We start from the raw sequence: 13,936 nt of genomic DNA on the forward strand, positions 1-13,936 counted from the left end.
CAAAAGTTATCTCTTTTCATTCATTCCTGATTCAAATTCCAGATGAGGAATATCTTCTCAATATATCAAAATGTAAGGTTTGCTTGCTTTTATTCATCAAATTTACTGTTCATCATGATCCCTCCGTACCTTATGGAAGTCGAGGAATAAAAAACACTGCCGTTTTTACCTGTCCCTGCGTCTCACTTTTAACTTAAGTTGCCAGTTTAAAATACCAGTTTTTGTCATAATTAAGTTCTTGTCCTGCCTGTCGCTTTTCTCGCCTAAAGAAAAGTTAATATATTTTTCATCACTTTAAAACCGAAGACGCATGATTAAGTAGTGAAAAGTGTAAACCCATTTAATTTTTAATAAAAGCTAAACTAAAAACTCCTGCCTCTAAACTTTTTATTTTGTGCTTTTATGCTAATTTAATGAGTTTATGCTTACACTATTTTCATCATACATTCTTAGTTTTGAAAGGAAAAATAGTACAATTTTTTTTTTTTTTTAGAAAAGTCTTTTGTAAAGTAAAAAGAATTAATTATCAAATAAAGAAGTTGTTATATAATTGTAAATTCTTCCAAATAAGACATGTTCGCTGGAGAAAGACATTGCTAACCTCAAAACATTATATCTGTATTTACACAGAACAGTGCAACTATACCATCTTCTCTACAATAATTGGATTGTCCCCATGAACTGCTGTTGTATTTTTAGTGTAATGTTTTTATCTTTATGAGAATGTGATTTTTGGAGTTGAATGTGTGAAACGATAAATACACTCTTTTTTGATATTACATATTTCATGTAAATTCGAGTAGGCTGCATGCATGCAAAGTAAATAGAAACGGGTCAGCTTTGTTTGAATAATCATTATTTGAAGATTACATCTATAAATTAGAGAAAGGAGAATGTAACTTGTGAGATTATTTGCTATATTTTGATTGAAAATGAGTGCTTTTACCTCCAGTGAAATCCAATATTTTTGATTGAGTTTCCAATGGATGCTATTCTTGATTTGTGTACCTCCGGATGTCTGTAATTGTATATTTTTAAGTAAATGCAATTGAAAAATCCGTACACCAAATAGTAAAACCTCTTTGGATATTCAAGAGGATTGTTTTTAAAGTTAAGAAGAATGTTATTGCAACATTTCACAAACATGCTTGCGTTTTTTTTAATTTCAAAGAAAGCTTTTTTGCATATGACGCAATTTAGAGACGAATTCCACGCTTTTAAAATAAACTCTTTACCGTGTTCATAAACAAATATACCAATAGATTTCAGTTTACCGAAAACTCTAGCTGAAAAAGTCGAGATTTTGGATAAAGTTTCAGAGTTTTGCAGTTTTTCTTTCGAACTTGAAATAACTTGTGAAACCGAATCAATGTCAATATTTACATTTGGACTTGGGTATGAAAATACCTGACTTCTGCTTTTTAGTTTTTCTTCGTACTTTTGCTTAAACTCTTCTGGTTCAGAAGAGTCAACCTCCTGTGCGGTTGTTGAAGCTATTTCTATAGCTTCTTCTGCTGATATGTACTTTCTGTGATAATCTTTCCAAACAAATGATTCTGATATTGAATTCCTTCCTGACTCAACAATGTTAGAAACGTGTCCAAATACAGGCTTGGCATAGCTTATTGAGGCTCTTGCCATGTTCCTTAGTGAATAATCTTCGCTTCCTGAACCAATTATGAAGTTTCCTACTCCGCCAATAATACCACCCAAACTGAAACTTTTCCTTTCAGATGACATCTTAAATATAGCAATCAAGTGAAAATTTAAGTAAAGAAATCAAATTTTAATCCTAAGGCAATTCGTTTGACAGAAAATGCTTACTTTAATCAGTTTTTATAAAATTGAAGTGACTGAATTTTTTATCTAAGATATAGTTGCCATTGTTTATCTAGACAAAACGTTTGATACCTATGTATCTTCAACCTTTCATATTATTTTAAAACCTTACACATTCATTTTCAGTTACATATAGAGACATAACACTGAAATTACACAGTAATTTTGTGTAAGTTTCTTATTATTTGCTTCAAAGTATAAAATTATTTATTTTGTCTTTTACACATTGGGCGGGAAACACGTTTTTCGTGATCTGCATGTGCATGCAGATATTGGAAAAAAAATCTATCAAAAGAAAGTAAACCGGCTTTGTAACGAAGGTAAAGTGTTTGGATGTCACTAGAGCTAAGCATGGTCAATTGTTTTCTGCTTCCTTTGCGTCCTTGCTTTCAGATAAACAATAGTAAATTGCTTCGAGTGAATGTGTGTATTTGAAAATCGCCAGTTTTCTTCGTAATTTGTCAGAAATAACGCGTAAATTAAAACAGAACTCGTCTTTTCCCCTTCTCATACTGACTTCAGCATCTCTTTTCGCCTGATCGCAGAAGCAATAGTGTGACTATGTAGTTGTACGTGTAAAGAGTAGAAAAAGGAAACTAAAAAGGGACTAAAATGAGTGTTTATGGGAACTCTGTTTCCGTGGACAGCGATGGGTTTTTATGGAGCTTTGCTTCAACAGACTCTTTAGATGGAAAAGAAAGAATTAATTACTGTCTGAATAATTACATCTATGATACGTCTAAGGATGGATTTTTGGGAGAGGGTAGTTTTTTTAGAGCATACAGAGCAAAAAGACTGAAATATTGTCTGACTGACAAAGATTTCAAAAATGGCTATCGTTGTTACGATGAGAAGGAAAATGAGTACTGGGTAACATTCAGGGTTGGATTAATATCTTGTTTGAAAAGCCAAAAAGTGTCATTAAACAAACGAATCAAATTAAGTGAGGAAAAAAACGATGAAGATTCGAGTGAACAACGTACTTTTTTTGAAAACATTATACTTTCAGTTTACGACAGGATTTTGCTGGAGTCTCTAATTATGAGTAAACTTAATCACGTCAATATACCAAAATTGTTTGAAATAATACAAGTCCCTGAATACAACCAAATAGTATTGGTTCAAGAGTACTTTAAGAATCAAATAATGTACCGGAACCGTGAGAGTGGAACATATACTGCAATTGAAAGTTCAGAGTGTAATATTGTTTACAGTGAAAAGATTTCTTTAATCGTCCTTGCACAATTACTGGATTGTTTGGAATATTTACACGAATTTGGAGTTGTACACAGGGACTTAAAACCAGAAAACATTTTTTTGTCTGGAAACATTGACAAAAACGATCTTGTATACTTGAGAAAAGATATTGTAACTCACAAGCATATGCTTGACGATGACTCAATATTTGAATCGGAATCTGAACAAGAATACAACTATTTTTCTGAATTTAACATTAAATCAAATAGTGAAAATGGCGAAGATCAAAACAACTCATTTTTTTTTCAGGAAATTGACGAGCCATTTCTAGAGAATAGCGATTTTGAAGAAGGCTGTATTTGGTACGATTCTCCTTTTTTTGAGTCATATTCAGAGGCAAAAACTGAAATTAAGAAAATTTTTGCCCCCAAAAATAATGAACAGAGTGAATATCCTGCAAAGAGAAACCGTGTTAGTGAAGACGATCGTAACAAATATCAAGATGAAAAAAAAAATGACGATCAGTACTTTTTGTTTTTTGGAAACAAAACCACAGATATAAGAGGTTTGTTCAACCCCAGTGTGATTGAGAAGCTCAGTGAAGTGGGGACATACAAAACACTACTGGATTTTAACGAGTTACCATTCAACACGGATTTAAAAAAAAATCATCAACAAAAACAACGCAGCTTTTGCGTCAAACTGTCAGACTTCAATTCGTGTATTCTGGTCGACAAAGACCATCTTGTATTTGATAGAGGTAAGTATTCCAATTTCTCCTCATGCAACGCAGTTTGATGCATGCAAATTTTGTATTCTACATGCAATTTGTTGCATGCAGACGCACGTGAGTTTATTTTTTGAAACCTGTATTAACTAAGACAATTAAAAACTGAAAACAATAATTCAGATGGTTCAATGCTATTCACTCCTCCGGAATGTTTTAGTTTGGAGTGCACGACAAAGGGAGTTGATGGGTTTAAAAGAGACATTTGGTCTTTAGGTTGCGTAATATACTCTCTAATTAATGGAAAGGTGCCTTATTATGGCAGAAACACTAAAGAGTATCTCGATTCAATTAAGAATGAGTTATTAACATTTAGAGACGGCATTTCGAGCAATACAAAACAAATAATTGTTGGAATGTTAAAGGAAAACCCAGTGGAGAGAGCAAGTATAAGGGAGATAAGAGAAATGATGCGAAACGAATATAATTGAAATTCGAATCGTTGCTTTTGTTTGGTAATCAGTTTTATACAAAAACAACCCGGAGTTTTGAATGTTTTTTCTAGAAAACAAAAAATTATATGTCTATATTTGAAGGGAATTTCCCTATTTTTTTTCTAGCGTTGAAAATTTCATTTTTATTGTTTTCCGAGTCTGAATCACATATTGAAACTTCAGTTGTTGTCATAAGAGATGCAATGCTGGCTGCATCTGAAATTCCAGACTTAACGACCTTGGTAGGGTCTATAATGCCATTTTTAATCATGTCTACAAATTTGCCACTTTGAGCATCAAATCCAAAGGATTTATGCCCATTGTTGAATTTCTTAATTAATTCTCCAACAACCACAGGGCCTTCAAATCCAGCATTTGACGAAATGAGATTACATGGAATTTTGCAGGCATCTTCAACTATTTTGATTCCCATTGCCACATCGTAGTTTTTAACTTTATCATCACTATTACCGGTCTCGTCTTGTTTGCCAAGATTATATAAGTTTTTAAGATTTCTAGACGCCCATATAAGAGCAGAACCACCACCCGGAACGATTCCCTGTTCCAGTGCACATTTTGTGGCATTTAGGGAATCAACAAATCTATCCTTAAGTTCTGATATTTCCGTATCTGAATAACCACCAACTTTAATAATCGCAATTTTTCCAGTCAACTTTGCATATCTCTCGCCAAGTTTTCTCTTCTCATATTCAGACATTTCAGTATTTTTGTTTGCCTCATCCATTTGGTGCTTCACTAGTGAAATAATATCCTTAACTTTGGCAGAGGAGGATCCCTTTCCTTCAGTAATGATGGTCTCCTCTTTAGAAATTGATACGTTTTTGCACTTACCCAGAAATTCAGAGATGTTGTTGCTATTTATGTCGGAAGCCTTTTCTCGCGAATAGTCACTATTTATCACTTTCGCACCCAGAACTGCGGACAAATCGTCTAAAAGTTGCTTCTTATGTTCACCAAACCCTGGTGACTTAATTGCACATAACTTGAGGTTAAGCTGAATCTTATTTAGAATAAGTGCTGCCAACGCTTCACCTTCGATATTATCTGCTATAATTAAAACAGGAGAATTATTTCTTAGGGAATACTCTAATATGGGAAGTACTAAGTTTATGTCAGATATGGTTCCGTTGAATACAAGTACATTGGCATTCTCCATCTCTACCTTCTGATTTTTTTGGTTTGTAATGAAGTAAGGCGAGATGTAACCACGCTCCAACTTAATTCCCTCAACAACATTGAGTTCACATTTGGTTGTATTCCCCTCAACAATATGTATAGTTCCATCCTTTCCCACCTTATCATAGGCCTTAGAAATTAGTTCTCCTATTCTTAAATCATTGTTTGCACTTATTGTCGCGATATTCAATATATCCTCTCTTGTTTTCACTGGCTGACTTAGTTTGTCCAGCTCACTGATTACTTGCTCAACTCCTATATTTATCCCTCGAAGCAAATCCATTGGGTTCAATCCGGAGTCAACCTTGTCGCATCCAGATTTGTATATTTCTCTTGCCAGCACTGTTGCCGTTGTAGTACCGTCTCCAGCCTTATCGTTTGTAGCCAATGCAACGCTCTTGAGCAATTGTGCCCCGATATTCTCAGCTCTGCTCTTAAATTCTATTGATTTCGCAACCGTTACTCCATCTTTAGTTATTCTTGGTGCTTTCACCGTCCCTTGATCTATAACCACGTTTCGTCCTTTAGGCCCGAGAGTAACCCCAACAGCGTCTGCCAGGTCATTTGCTCCTTTTAACATTTTTCTTCTTGCAACGTTACCAAATTGCAAATCCTTTCCCGTGCTGTAGTAAAATCTCCCTAATTTAAACATTGCTTTTCCCATGATCCCTCCGCCGAACAAACCAATTCTGGTGCTTTTTATTGCACTGGTACCGATAACACCAACACTTCTCAAACCATTGTTAATAGCGCCTCCAAAAGTACCGACTCCGAGAGAACAAACCGCTCTTACACCGCTGCTTACCCTCAAATAGCCACTCATTTGTTACTTTGCTCCTTTTCTCTGATCTTCTAATCTCGAATTACAGTCACGATCCTACGTCACTGGACTTAGGCGCCAATATTGTATGCAATTCGGTGTCCTCGGAGGTTATTAGGCAAGCGAACAGAGAGAAAAAGTTTTCGAGAAAGAGGCTGGACTAAAATAACAAGGCTACAGTGCTCAGGATGATGGGTTGCAAACATCCAGTTTGCCTTATCTGATATTTATCCATTTATTACCACAAATTAAAGGGGCGTTCTGACCACTAGGTGTGGGGACCCGAGAGCGGGAATAAAGTTAGTGAGCCAGTGAGTTAACAAAGGATGAAAGTCTTTGGTAGTACTCTTTTTTTGGATTGTTTGATCCGGGAATGTCGTGAGTGGCACCCTCAACCCACCAGGTGGTAATTAGAGGACAAAATTTGTTCTTTTTAGCGTTTTCAAAAAGCTTGTAGGAGTTAGAAATGTGAATTACTTGGTCGTTGGTTCCGTGTAAAATGAGCATTGGAAACGGGATCTTTCTGATACTTTTGTAGTTCAGAAAAACGTCGCATGCTATGTCCTTGTTATACTGAGGTGAAAGTAAGGCGTTCAAGCCAGAGGCGATTCCAGACTGAACAACAATGCCTCCTAGAGGCGGGATATAGTCGTCACAGCATTTATCGCAGGAATCTGTTAGTTGCAACCTGTTCTTGTTCTTTACTTTCTTTCTGAGACTTTTTGCCAAGTATATTGTGGGAGCGGAGCCTATGCTTTGTCCGAGCAGGAATATCCTATTTGTCGGAACTTTGAGAACATCAACGGCGTAGTTATACACTGCCTTAATATCCGCATATATGCCTCTTTCAGTCGGTTTTCCCAGAGAAAGTCCGTATGACCTGTAGTCGTAGGCAATCACTCGAACATTCAATTTCAAGCTCATATTTATAAATACAGGCAACATGTTTCCTATGTCACTGGCATTTCCGTGGCTGAAGATAAATAGTGGAACTTGTTTATCCATCAATTCCAGTGACGTTTTGCACGGTACTGGAGACACTACTACACACGAAATAGGTATCTTTGACTTACCACTCTCAATCCACGTACTATATATGTTTACCTTAATGTCAGGAACCAACAAATCCAAAAGTTTTTTCTCGATATTTGTAATTGATCTCAATGTTATATATTCAATTCCAAATTTTTTATGGATGTATTCCCTTTTAAACACCAGTTCACTGCCGTCCTGTTCTCTTAGAACCAAGCCACTTATTTTAGGCGGAAAAAACGAAAATGAAGATACTATTTTGCTTCTTAATCCTATTGTTGTTAAACAACAGAGCGCTGCTATTATTGGCCTGCTTGGAATGTTGTTGACGTTCGCCTCTCCCATATTGTTGCCGACTACTCTTTCCCTCGATTCTCCGACCGAATTTCGGATTTCTTCATTTTTTTCAATTCCGTTTGTGTCCTCACTTTTCATTTTCGCTTGTTTGTCGCTGAACAAAAGCTGCTATCGTCACTTCATGTATCTCAACTGGCCTCTTTTTTTCAAAAACAGACTGGAATACACAAAATAAATCGCATGCATTCCAACATGTGTGTGCTCAACGTATTTTGCGTATATAATTCAAGTGATTATCCTTATATAAACTTTCTCGCAAAGCCTCCTACTTCTAAACTTTATCTACACTAAGTTAGCTCCACTTATTTAATTATTCCAGTCGGACCTTGCTAATATTAATTCTAAAGGTGGGAGAAACCCCAACTCCAGACCAAAAAATAAAGTTTTCGCCGAAATCAGCTCCCTCTCTCCAAGCCTAATGGTGCCACACACCACTAAACACCCACAAAAAATACGTATTCGCTCTGCTCTTTTTCTATCTCTGAGCTATCTGATTCTATTTCCCTTTTTACGCATTAAGAGATTTTTCCCTGTTCATTTAAACGACACAAAGGCGGGCCCACGCGCAGCGATTTGGCGGGTCGCTTTTGAGGTTAATCCGACTTGGGATTCAAGTGCGGAGTGAGAGAACATCAGGATTCGTTACAATAGGTGTTTTGAGGGTGCAAAAAGACGGGACATGTGTATCTTTGCATCGGCTTCCTTTGTTGAGGAGACAAACTGAGTTAATAGTGCACAACGGCTTCCCAGGGACAGTAGGTCCGTGAGTTTGAGTATTAGCCTTTGCTACCGACTTTTTGTCTTAGCAGCCGTGAAACTATCAGATTGGTAGAGCATAGTTTATTTTTGTCGAATAACAGACGGAGAGTGCGGACGGCTGAGCACAAAGCGCAGTTTGCCGAATAAATGGGACTGAGGAAGCGACGTGGAAACTACAAGTTGAATGAGACCTTTTACCAGGAAGTTAAACTCAAGAGAAGAATGGAGAATCCCGGTGTTCAGTGTAAAGGAGAAGACAGCTCAAATTTGAATGGTGCTTCACAAAACAAGCCAAAATCAAAAGCAGATACCCTGTGTTCATCTTTGTTATCTAGCATATCCACGGACGAAAGTACTCAATCTTATACGGAAAATTCAGGACATGATTCCAGGAAGAACGACACACTGGTAAAACTGCTGGAAAGTTTGAAAAGCGAATTGGAGGGTGTAAATTTGACTCACAATCAGACAGTAATAGAGAATGCAAATAGAATGCTCGAAATGGAGTGTCAAAGGAAGATAGACCACATAGTAGACAAAGCAACAAAACTGTTTGATTACTTTAAATGATTAAGAGTGAAGATAAAACACATGCGAATTAACAAACATTAGGGAAGTTAGTGATCAACAAGGGGAACTTGATTTCTAATAGCCACAAAGAAGATACATTTATAAACTATTTTAAACATGCTTTGATTGTTTCTTGTATATGTCGCATCTTTCCACTCCTCCTCTACAATATCAAAGTAATTTGATATAATTTCCCTTATTTCCTCCCAAGATAACTCTATAGAAACCACGTCGTTCATTCCGGAATAGTGGTACAATAAAGGACCCAGGTTTATCCAGACACCATTAGGGGGTATTAAATTAATGATTGTGCGAATGTACGTTATTATGTTCTTAGCTGTATCTAAGAAAAAGCACGTTAAAACAGCATCCCAAATTTGCATTTGACTTGAATACACTTCTACAAATTCGCCAGCACACATGCTAAAATCGTGACCATATTTGACGTATTCGTTTATACATACATCTGGAATAAATACAGGTCTTAGATTGTCTTCTTTTCTTGATCTGTTCGATAATGAAAATAAATATGGATATATTCTAATAGAATTCTTTTCAAACATATAATTTAATATAAAGTTGCTCCCCAAAAGCATGGCGTAACTTATCTCATTTCCTTGACACGAATATCCTAATTTTGCCACTTCAAAAAGTAGTCTCCCCAGTCCTGCACCGGGAACCAGGACCTTTTGTCTTCTTGGATTACCAATATCAAGTGGCAAATATTTGACTAATGCTTTTAAAATGGGGTCGTACGATTCTGATCTCTCTGTCTCCCCGTGTTCGCTCCAATCTCTAACAAATTGTCTCAGAGTTGCTTTTGCCTTCGATAAATTGTGTATTGTAGTGTTTGGAATGCCATTTGCATAACAACTTCCCTCATCATGCTTTTCATTTTTAAATGAATAACACAGACAATCCTCGCTGTTACAACGGACATCGGTGTTCCCAGATGTCCCAACACTGTTGTTTACACTGCTATATTTGTACTTGTTTGATATTTCTTGAGTTTTGTTTCTAACACCTGCCTTGTATTTGTTCTTACTCTTAAATTTGCTTTTATTCAAATTGCTTCTGTTCTTCGCCTCTGCTATTTGAAAATAGAGGTCTGGCGAAAGCATTAGCTTGAAAAAGTTCTGGTTCACCCTTATACAAGACCTATATTTATCTATCTCATTTTCAATGTTTCGCAGTGGATAAAGTTTCAAATCCTGATTTGTTAGGCTGCTCAGGTTTCGCTCTATTCTAATTAGATCCTTAAATACGTCCCACTCATATATCAAAAAAGACGTAACCACGCTTATAAAGTAGTTGTAATCACTTTCTATATTCTCTCTCGTGGCTTCGTCCTCAATTTCCCTGTAACTTAGCGGAAAGTTTCTCTCAAAGTACTTGATATATGTGTAAACATCCTTGTCTTCACCATTGTAGTAAACTACGTCATTGAGTTTTTCGCTTTCTGGGGTATTCTCAGTATCGCTCATATTGGCTCTCGTTTTGCTTGTGCTTTTATTCTGTACAAAAAAAAACAAACGAATAGTCACACTCTTTTTCCGCTCAATTCAGCAGATCTCACTCTCTTGTTGTCTACTCGCAAACAATCAAACTCGCTGACTAATATCTTATTGTCCAAATACGTTCTCTGACTCGTCTCTCCTAGCCTACAAAGTGAAAAAGCAAAACTGCCATTAAGTATGCAAATATGAAATATTCCAAGATCTAACGTAAAAAAGTAAAAATAAGATTTTACTCTGTTTAGATTTGGTCTAAGGCAACAAATACAGACACACAAACGCCGGAATCTGTTGTTTTCTTCGATTTAAATGGCATTAATAAAACATATTATTCAAGCAGGCTGCTGTCCTCTTAATGTTTTTGGTCAGGATTAGTGTTAGGTTTGATTAAAGAACTTCTTAGGTATTTTCACTTGTCGCTCCAGATCTTTGTTGTAATTACTAACTCACGCCTTTAAACCCCAAACTCAAGCAGTTAACGCAGAAATATGTATGCAATGAACAAAAAGCGAAATGTTATGCAGTGTTATTTGTTTCCAAAAATATGAACTTTGCTTTTGAATCAAAGCGTTGTAACTTTGATAAAATAAACCAAACAACTCTGTGCTTGACCGTTTTATTTCTTATCTTGTTCCTCTGTTTAGGTTTTATATCTTAATTCATTTTTCGAGTATCAAGGTACCAGTAATAAAAATAATTCCCGCCAACTTTAATTATAAATTTTTAAAGTAATTAAAATAGTTAGGTGAAAACAACAAACAACGAACCGACATTGTAATTGTTTAGATAGTGTTATTGTCGCGACAAGATACAAAGTGAGTGAAGGCTTGATAAACACAAACCCTTTGTTCGTTTTGTATTAGTATTTGTTTATGAGTATAAATTATGTACATCATCTAATGCATCAAAATAATAGGCATATATAGCGTGTACCACTAACAAAAACTGGAATTGTCGTCACAGTTGTGTGAATTGGAGAAATGGACTACAAACAGCTGTCTGAGAGATACACTAGCTGTTTAGTTGGATACAACACTCTAATATACAACAGTGACACCTTTTCAACAGAGAATGAAATAAACCAACTGTTGGATTTTGAGAAGGACCTATCTGAGCTCGGGACGGAGATATACAGCCTGGGAATATTGTCAAGAAATGAGGAGATAGACGACATACACACCAACGATTTAAAGTTTTTGCTTTACATGTATTTGACTGCAGAAGCAAGGAGGACGATAAAAAATGCGAGGGTCTCCAGAGACCATATTCAAAGAAGGGGTGACTTGGAAAGCATTAGAGCGTTGTATTTTGGTTTTCTGAATGAGATTTTGTTGATTGAGAATGCAATATCTAAGGAAACGGTCGAGTTAATGGGTAGTGAAAAGATTAAATTAGATTCGCTTATTCACAATGAAATTAAAAAGGACAGGAATACGAAAATAATGAGATTTAAGAAGATAAAAGAACTTAAATTACAACTTGACTTGTTCATTAAATCCAATTTTTTTTATCCAGACGAGGCGGAAAACAGGGAGATGTATATTAAATTGATAAACCTATTTTTCCTAGAAACGGTTGAGCAGATTATAATGATTGAAAGCGAGCTTCAAATTCTCGAGTACGTCAACTCTAACAAGGAGAGTGTTATCAATAATGATGTACAAACATACAGCAACACTGAGAAGCCAAAGCTAAATGTGCAAAACATCCTGCCAAACGTGAAGTACCTCACATCAGGTTCAACAGCTCAAAAAAATAATCAGGACTTTTCCTTTATTAACGTTAAGGAAAGGTTTCAGTCTAAGGTATTCGGGCCAAGTCACACACTCCCTACAATATCTATCGCGGAAGCAGCTGATATTGAGTTGGCCCAGGCAAAAGAATACGAGAAAACTGCCGACGACATGAGACGAGCAAAAGAAATCAGAGATAGAGTTCTCAACGACAAGGAATACAGCAAAGAGGAAGAAGAAGACGAGTATAAAGCTAGATCTTGGGACGACTGGAAGGATCTCAATCCAAAAGGTCACGGAAATACCATCAAGAATGTCGGATAGCCTTGCTACCGGGTCGTCAAAAGTGAATATTTGAGAGTGATTGAAAATACATAGGCATTTATATTTATTTTCTAGTGTTAATTCCCTTTCTTTCTGAACGAACAATATACTTAAAAGCTTCGTTCATATTGTCAATTAAACTGAAACCAAACATGGTTTGACCATTTAAATCATAGGCAAACTCACCTTTAACGGACAACACCTTTCTTCCTTCTCGCCATTATTAATATTGTCCTTTGCTTTTGATAAAATTCTGCAGCCAGGCGGGAAAGTCCGTTTTTATATATTAAGTGGCGAGTATAAAAGTGAATAGATAGAAGATAGAATAGCCGAGTATATATGTTTTTTTTGTGACAAAGACCAAGTTTCGACCAAAGATGCGAAATATAGTGTGACAAGCCTTTGTTGCAACTAGTGACCTGAGTGTGAAGCCAAATATGTAAGATTTGCGACCGAACAAGTAAAGAATATGATGGTTGAGAATAACGATATATTAAAATTCGAGGCAGAAGAGCGAGATGAAGAGACAACAAGGAAAAGAGCAGTGGACACGATTGAGAACGATGAGGATGAAGAAAGCTACGAGCCCTATATAAAGTATCTCCGCGCTTTAAGTATGTCTTGGAGCAGTTGTCAGGCATCTTCGATGCTAACAAAAGACTTGGTTGATTACATTGTTCCTAGGTTTCAAGACTGCAGCACTCCGATAAAGGTAAGGATAATAATGAGTATATTATACATAAGTGACTCTTTGAGGATAACATGCAAAGATAAATTCATGACTATACTCAATTGTGGCGAGCTGGACAGGGATGATTGGGTGAGAAAACTATCTAGATTATTAATACCATATGTTCAAAGAGGAGTCCTTGACATTGGAGAGACAGACACCGAGACTGCCTTCAAAATACTTAGATATTTGGACGAACTAAGAATGAAGGAGGAGGTTGAATATAGATTGAAACCTCCGTTAGAGTCTATTCACATGTGTGATCCTCTCACAGACGAATCTGTACAAAAAGAGTTACCTTATTACAATATTGACTATGACAACTTTGTTCCGCAGAAGGACTTTGAGCTGCTCCTGCAGGACGTTGAAAAAGATGGCATTCAAAAGATGAGAATTTCAACTAATCAAAAAAGCCAAAATATTTATGGTCTTTCACTATTTTCAAGCGACTCAAATAACGACTCCACTAAAAGAACAGGAACTGTTCACGACATTACCGGTAATGAGGTTTATCCAAACGAGGTTGACGATTCAGGTGATAAGAGGTAGTTTAAGAGGCAATCAAACACAATACTTAGACACCTATGGACAAATTGGGTTAACTGTCGCGGAATCAGCTTTTTTGAAAGCGTTCACCCAAGAT

At 36.3% G+C, this 13,936-nt stretch overlaps 8 protein-coding genes across 8 annotated transcripts; 4 read left to right on the forward strand and 4 right to left on the reverse strand.

Annotated features, from left to right (window-relative positions):
- Positions 1-942: 942 nt before the first annotated feature.
- FG386_002272 (uncharacterized protein) lies at positions 943-1,740 on the reverse strand (the record flags this gene model as incomplete). Its single annotated transcript, XM_067341634.1, has 1 exon — positions 943-1,740. One exon carries the CDS (start codon positions 1,738-1,740, stop codon positions 943-945), a length of 798 nt encoding a protein of 265 aa, XP_067195835.1.
- A 711-nt stretch (positions 1,741-2,451) lies between these two features.
- Positions 2,452-4,254, forward strand: FG386_002273 (uncharacterized protein; the record flags this gene model as incomplete). Its single annotated transcript, XM_067341635.1, has 2 exons — positions 2,452-3,796; positions 3,947-4,254. 2 exons carry the CDS (start codon positions 2,452-2,454, stop codon positions 4,252-4,254), a joined length of 1,653 nt encoding a protein of 550 aa, XP_067195836.1.
- An 85-nt stretch (positions 4,255-4,339) lies between these two features.
- FG386_002274 (GroEL-like chaperone (ATpase)) lies at positions 4,340-6,277 on the reverse strand (the record flags this gene model as incomplete). The annotated part of the gene is made up of 1 exon (XM_067341636.1): positions 4,340-6,277. The coding sequence occupies one exon, from the start codon at positions 6,275-6,277 to the stop codon at positions 4,340-4,342; it is 1,938 nt and encodes a 645-aa protein (XP_067195837.1).
- A 297-nt stretch (positions 6,278-6,574) lies between these two features.
- Positions 6,575-7,741, reverse strand: FG386_002275 (uncharacterized protein; the record flags this gene model as incomplete). The annotated part of the gene is made up of 1 exon (XM_067341637.1): positions 6,575-7,741. The coding sequence occupies one exon, from the start codon at positions 7,739-7,741 to the stop codon at positions 6,575-6,577; it is 1,167 nt and encodes a 388-aa protein (XP_067195838.1).
- Positions 7,742-8,569: 828 nt separating this feature from the next.
- On the forward strand, positions 8,570-8,992 carry FG386_002276 (uncharacterized protein; the record flags this gene model as incomplete). The annotated part of the gene is made up of 1 exon (XM_067341638.1): positions 8,570-8,992. The coding sequence occupies one exon, from the start codon at positions 8,570-8,572 to the stop codon at positions 8,990-8,992; it is 423 nt and encodes a 140-aa protein (XP_067195839.1).
- A 47-nt stretch (positions 8,993-9,039) lies between these two features.
- FG386_002277 (uncharacterized protein) lies at positions 9,040-10,476 on the reverse strand (the record flags this gene model as incomplete). Its single annotated transcript, XM_067341639.1, has 1 exon — positions 9,040-10,476. One exon carries the CDS (start codon positions 10,474-10,476, stop codon positions 9,040-9,042), a length of 1,437 nt encoding a protein of 478 aa, XP_067195840.1.
- A 1,010-nt stretch (positions 10,477-11,486) lies between these two features.
- FG386_002278 (uncharacterized protein) lies at positions 11,487-12,563 on the forward strand (the record flags this gene model as incomplete). The annotated part of the gene is made up of 1 exon (XM_067341640.1): positions 11,487-12,563. The coding sequence occupies one exon, from the start codon at positions 11,487-11,489 to the stop codon at positions 12,561-12,563; it is 1,077 nt and encodes a 358-aa protein (XP_067195841.1).
- Positions 12,564-13,032: 469 nt separating this feature from the next.
- On the forward strand, positions 13,033-13,842 carry FG386_002279 (apicomplexan specific protein; the record flags this gene model as incomplete). The annotated part of the gene is made up of 1 exon (XM_067341641.1): positions 13,033-13,842. The coding sequence occupies one exon, from the start codon at positions 13,033-13,035 to the stop codon at positions 13,840-13,842; it is 810 nt and encodes a 269-aa protein (XP_067195842.1).
- Between the last annotated feature and the right edge of the window lie 94 nt (positions 13,843-13,936).

This window comes from Cryptosporidium ryanae (assembly GCF_009792415.1).
Source record: "Cryptosporidium ryanae isolate 45019 chromosome Unknown contig_40, whole genome shotgun sequence".
Classification (NCBI taxonomy): Eukaryota; Apicomplexa; class Conoidasida; order Eucoccidiorida; family Cryptosporidiidae; genus Cryptosporidium; species Cryptosporidium ryanae.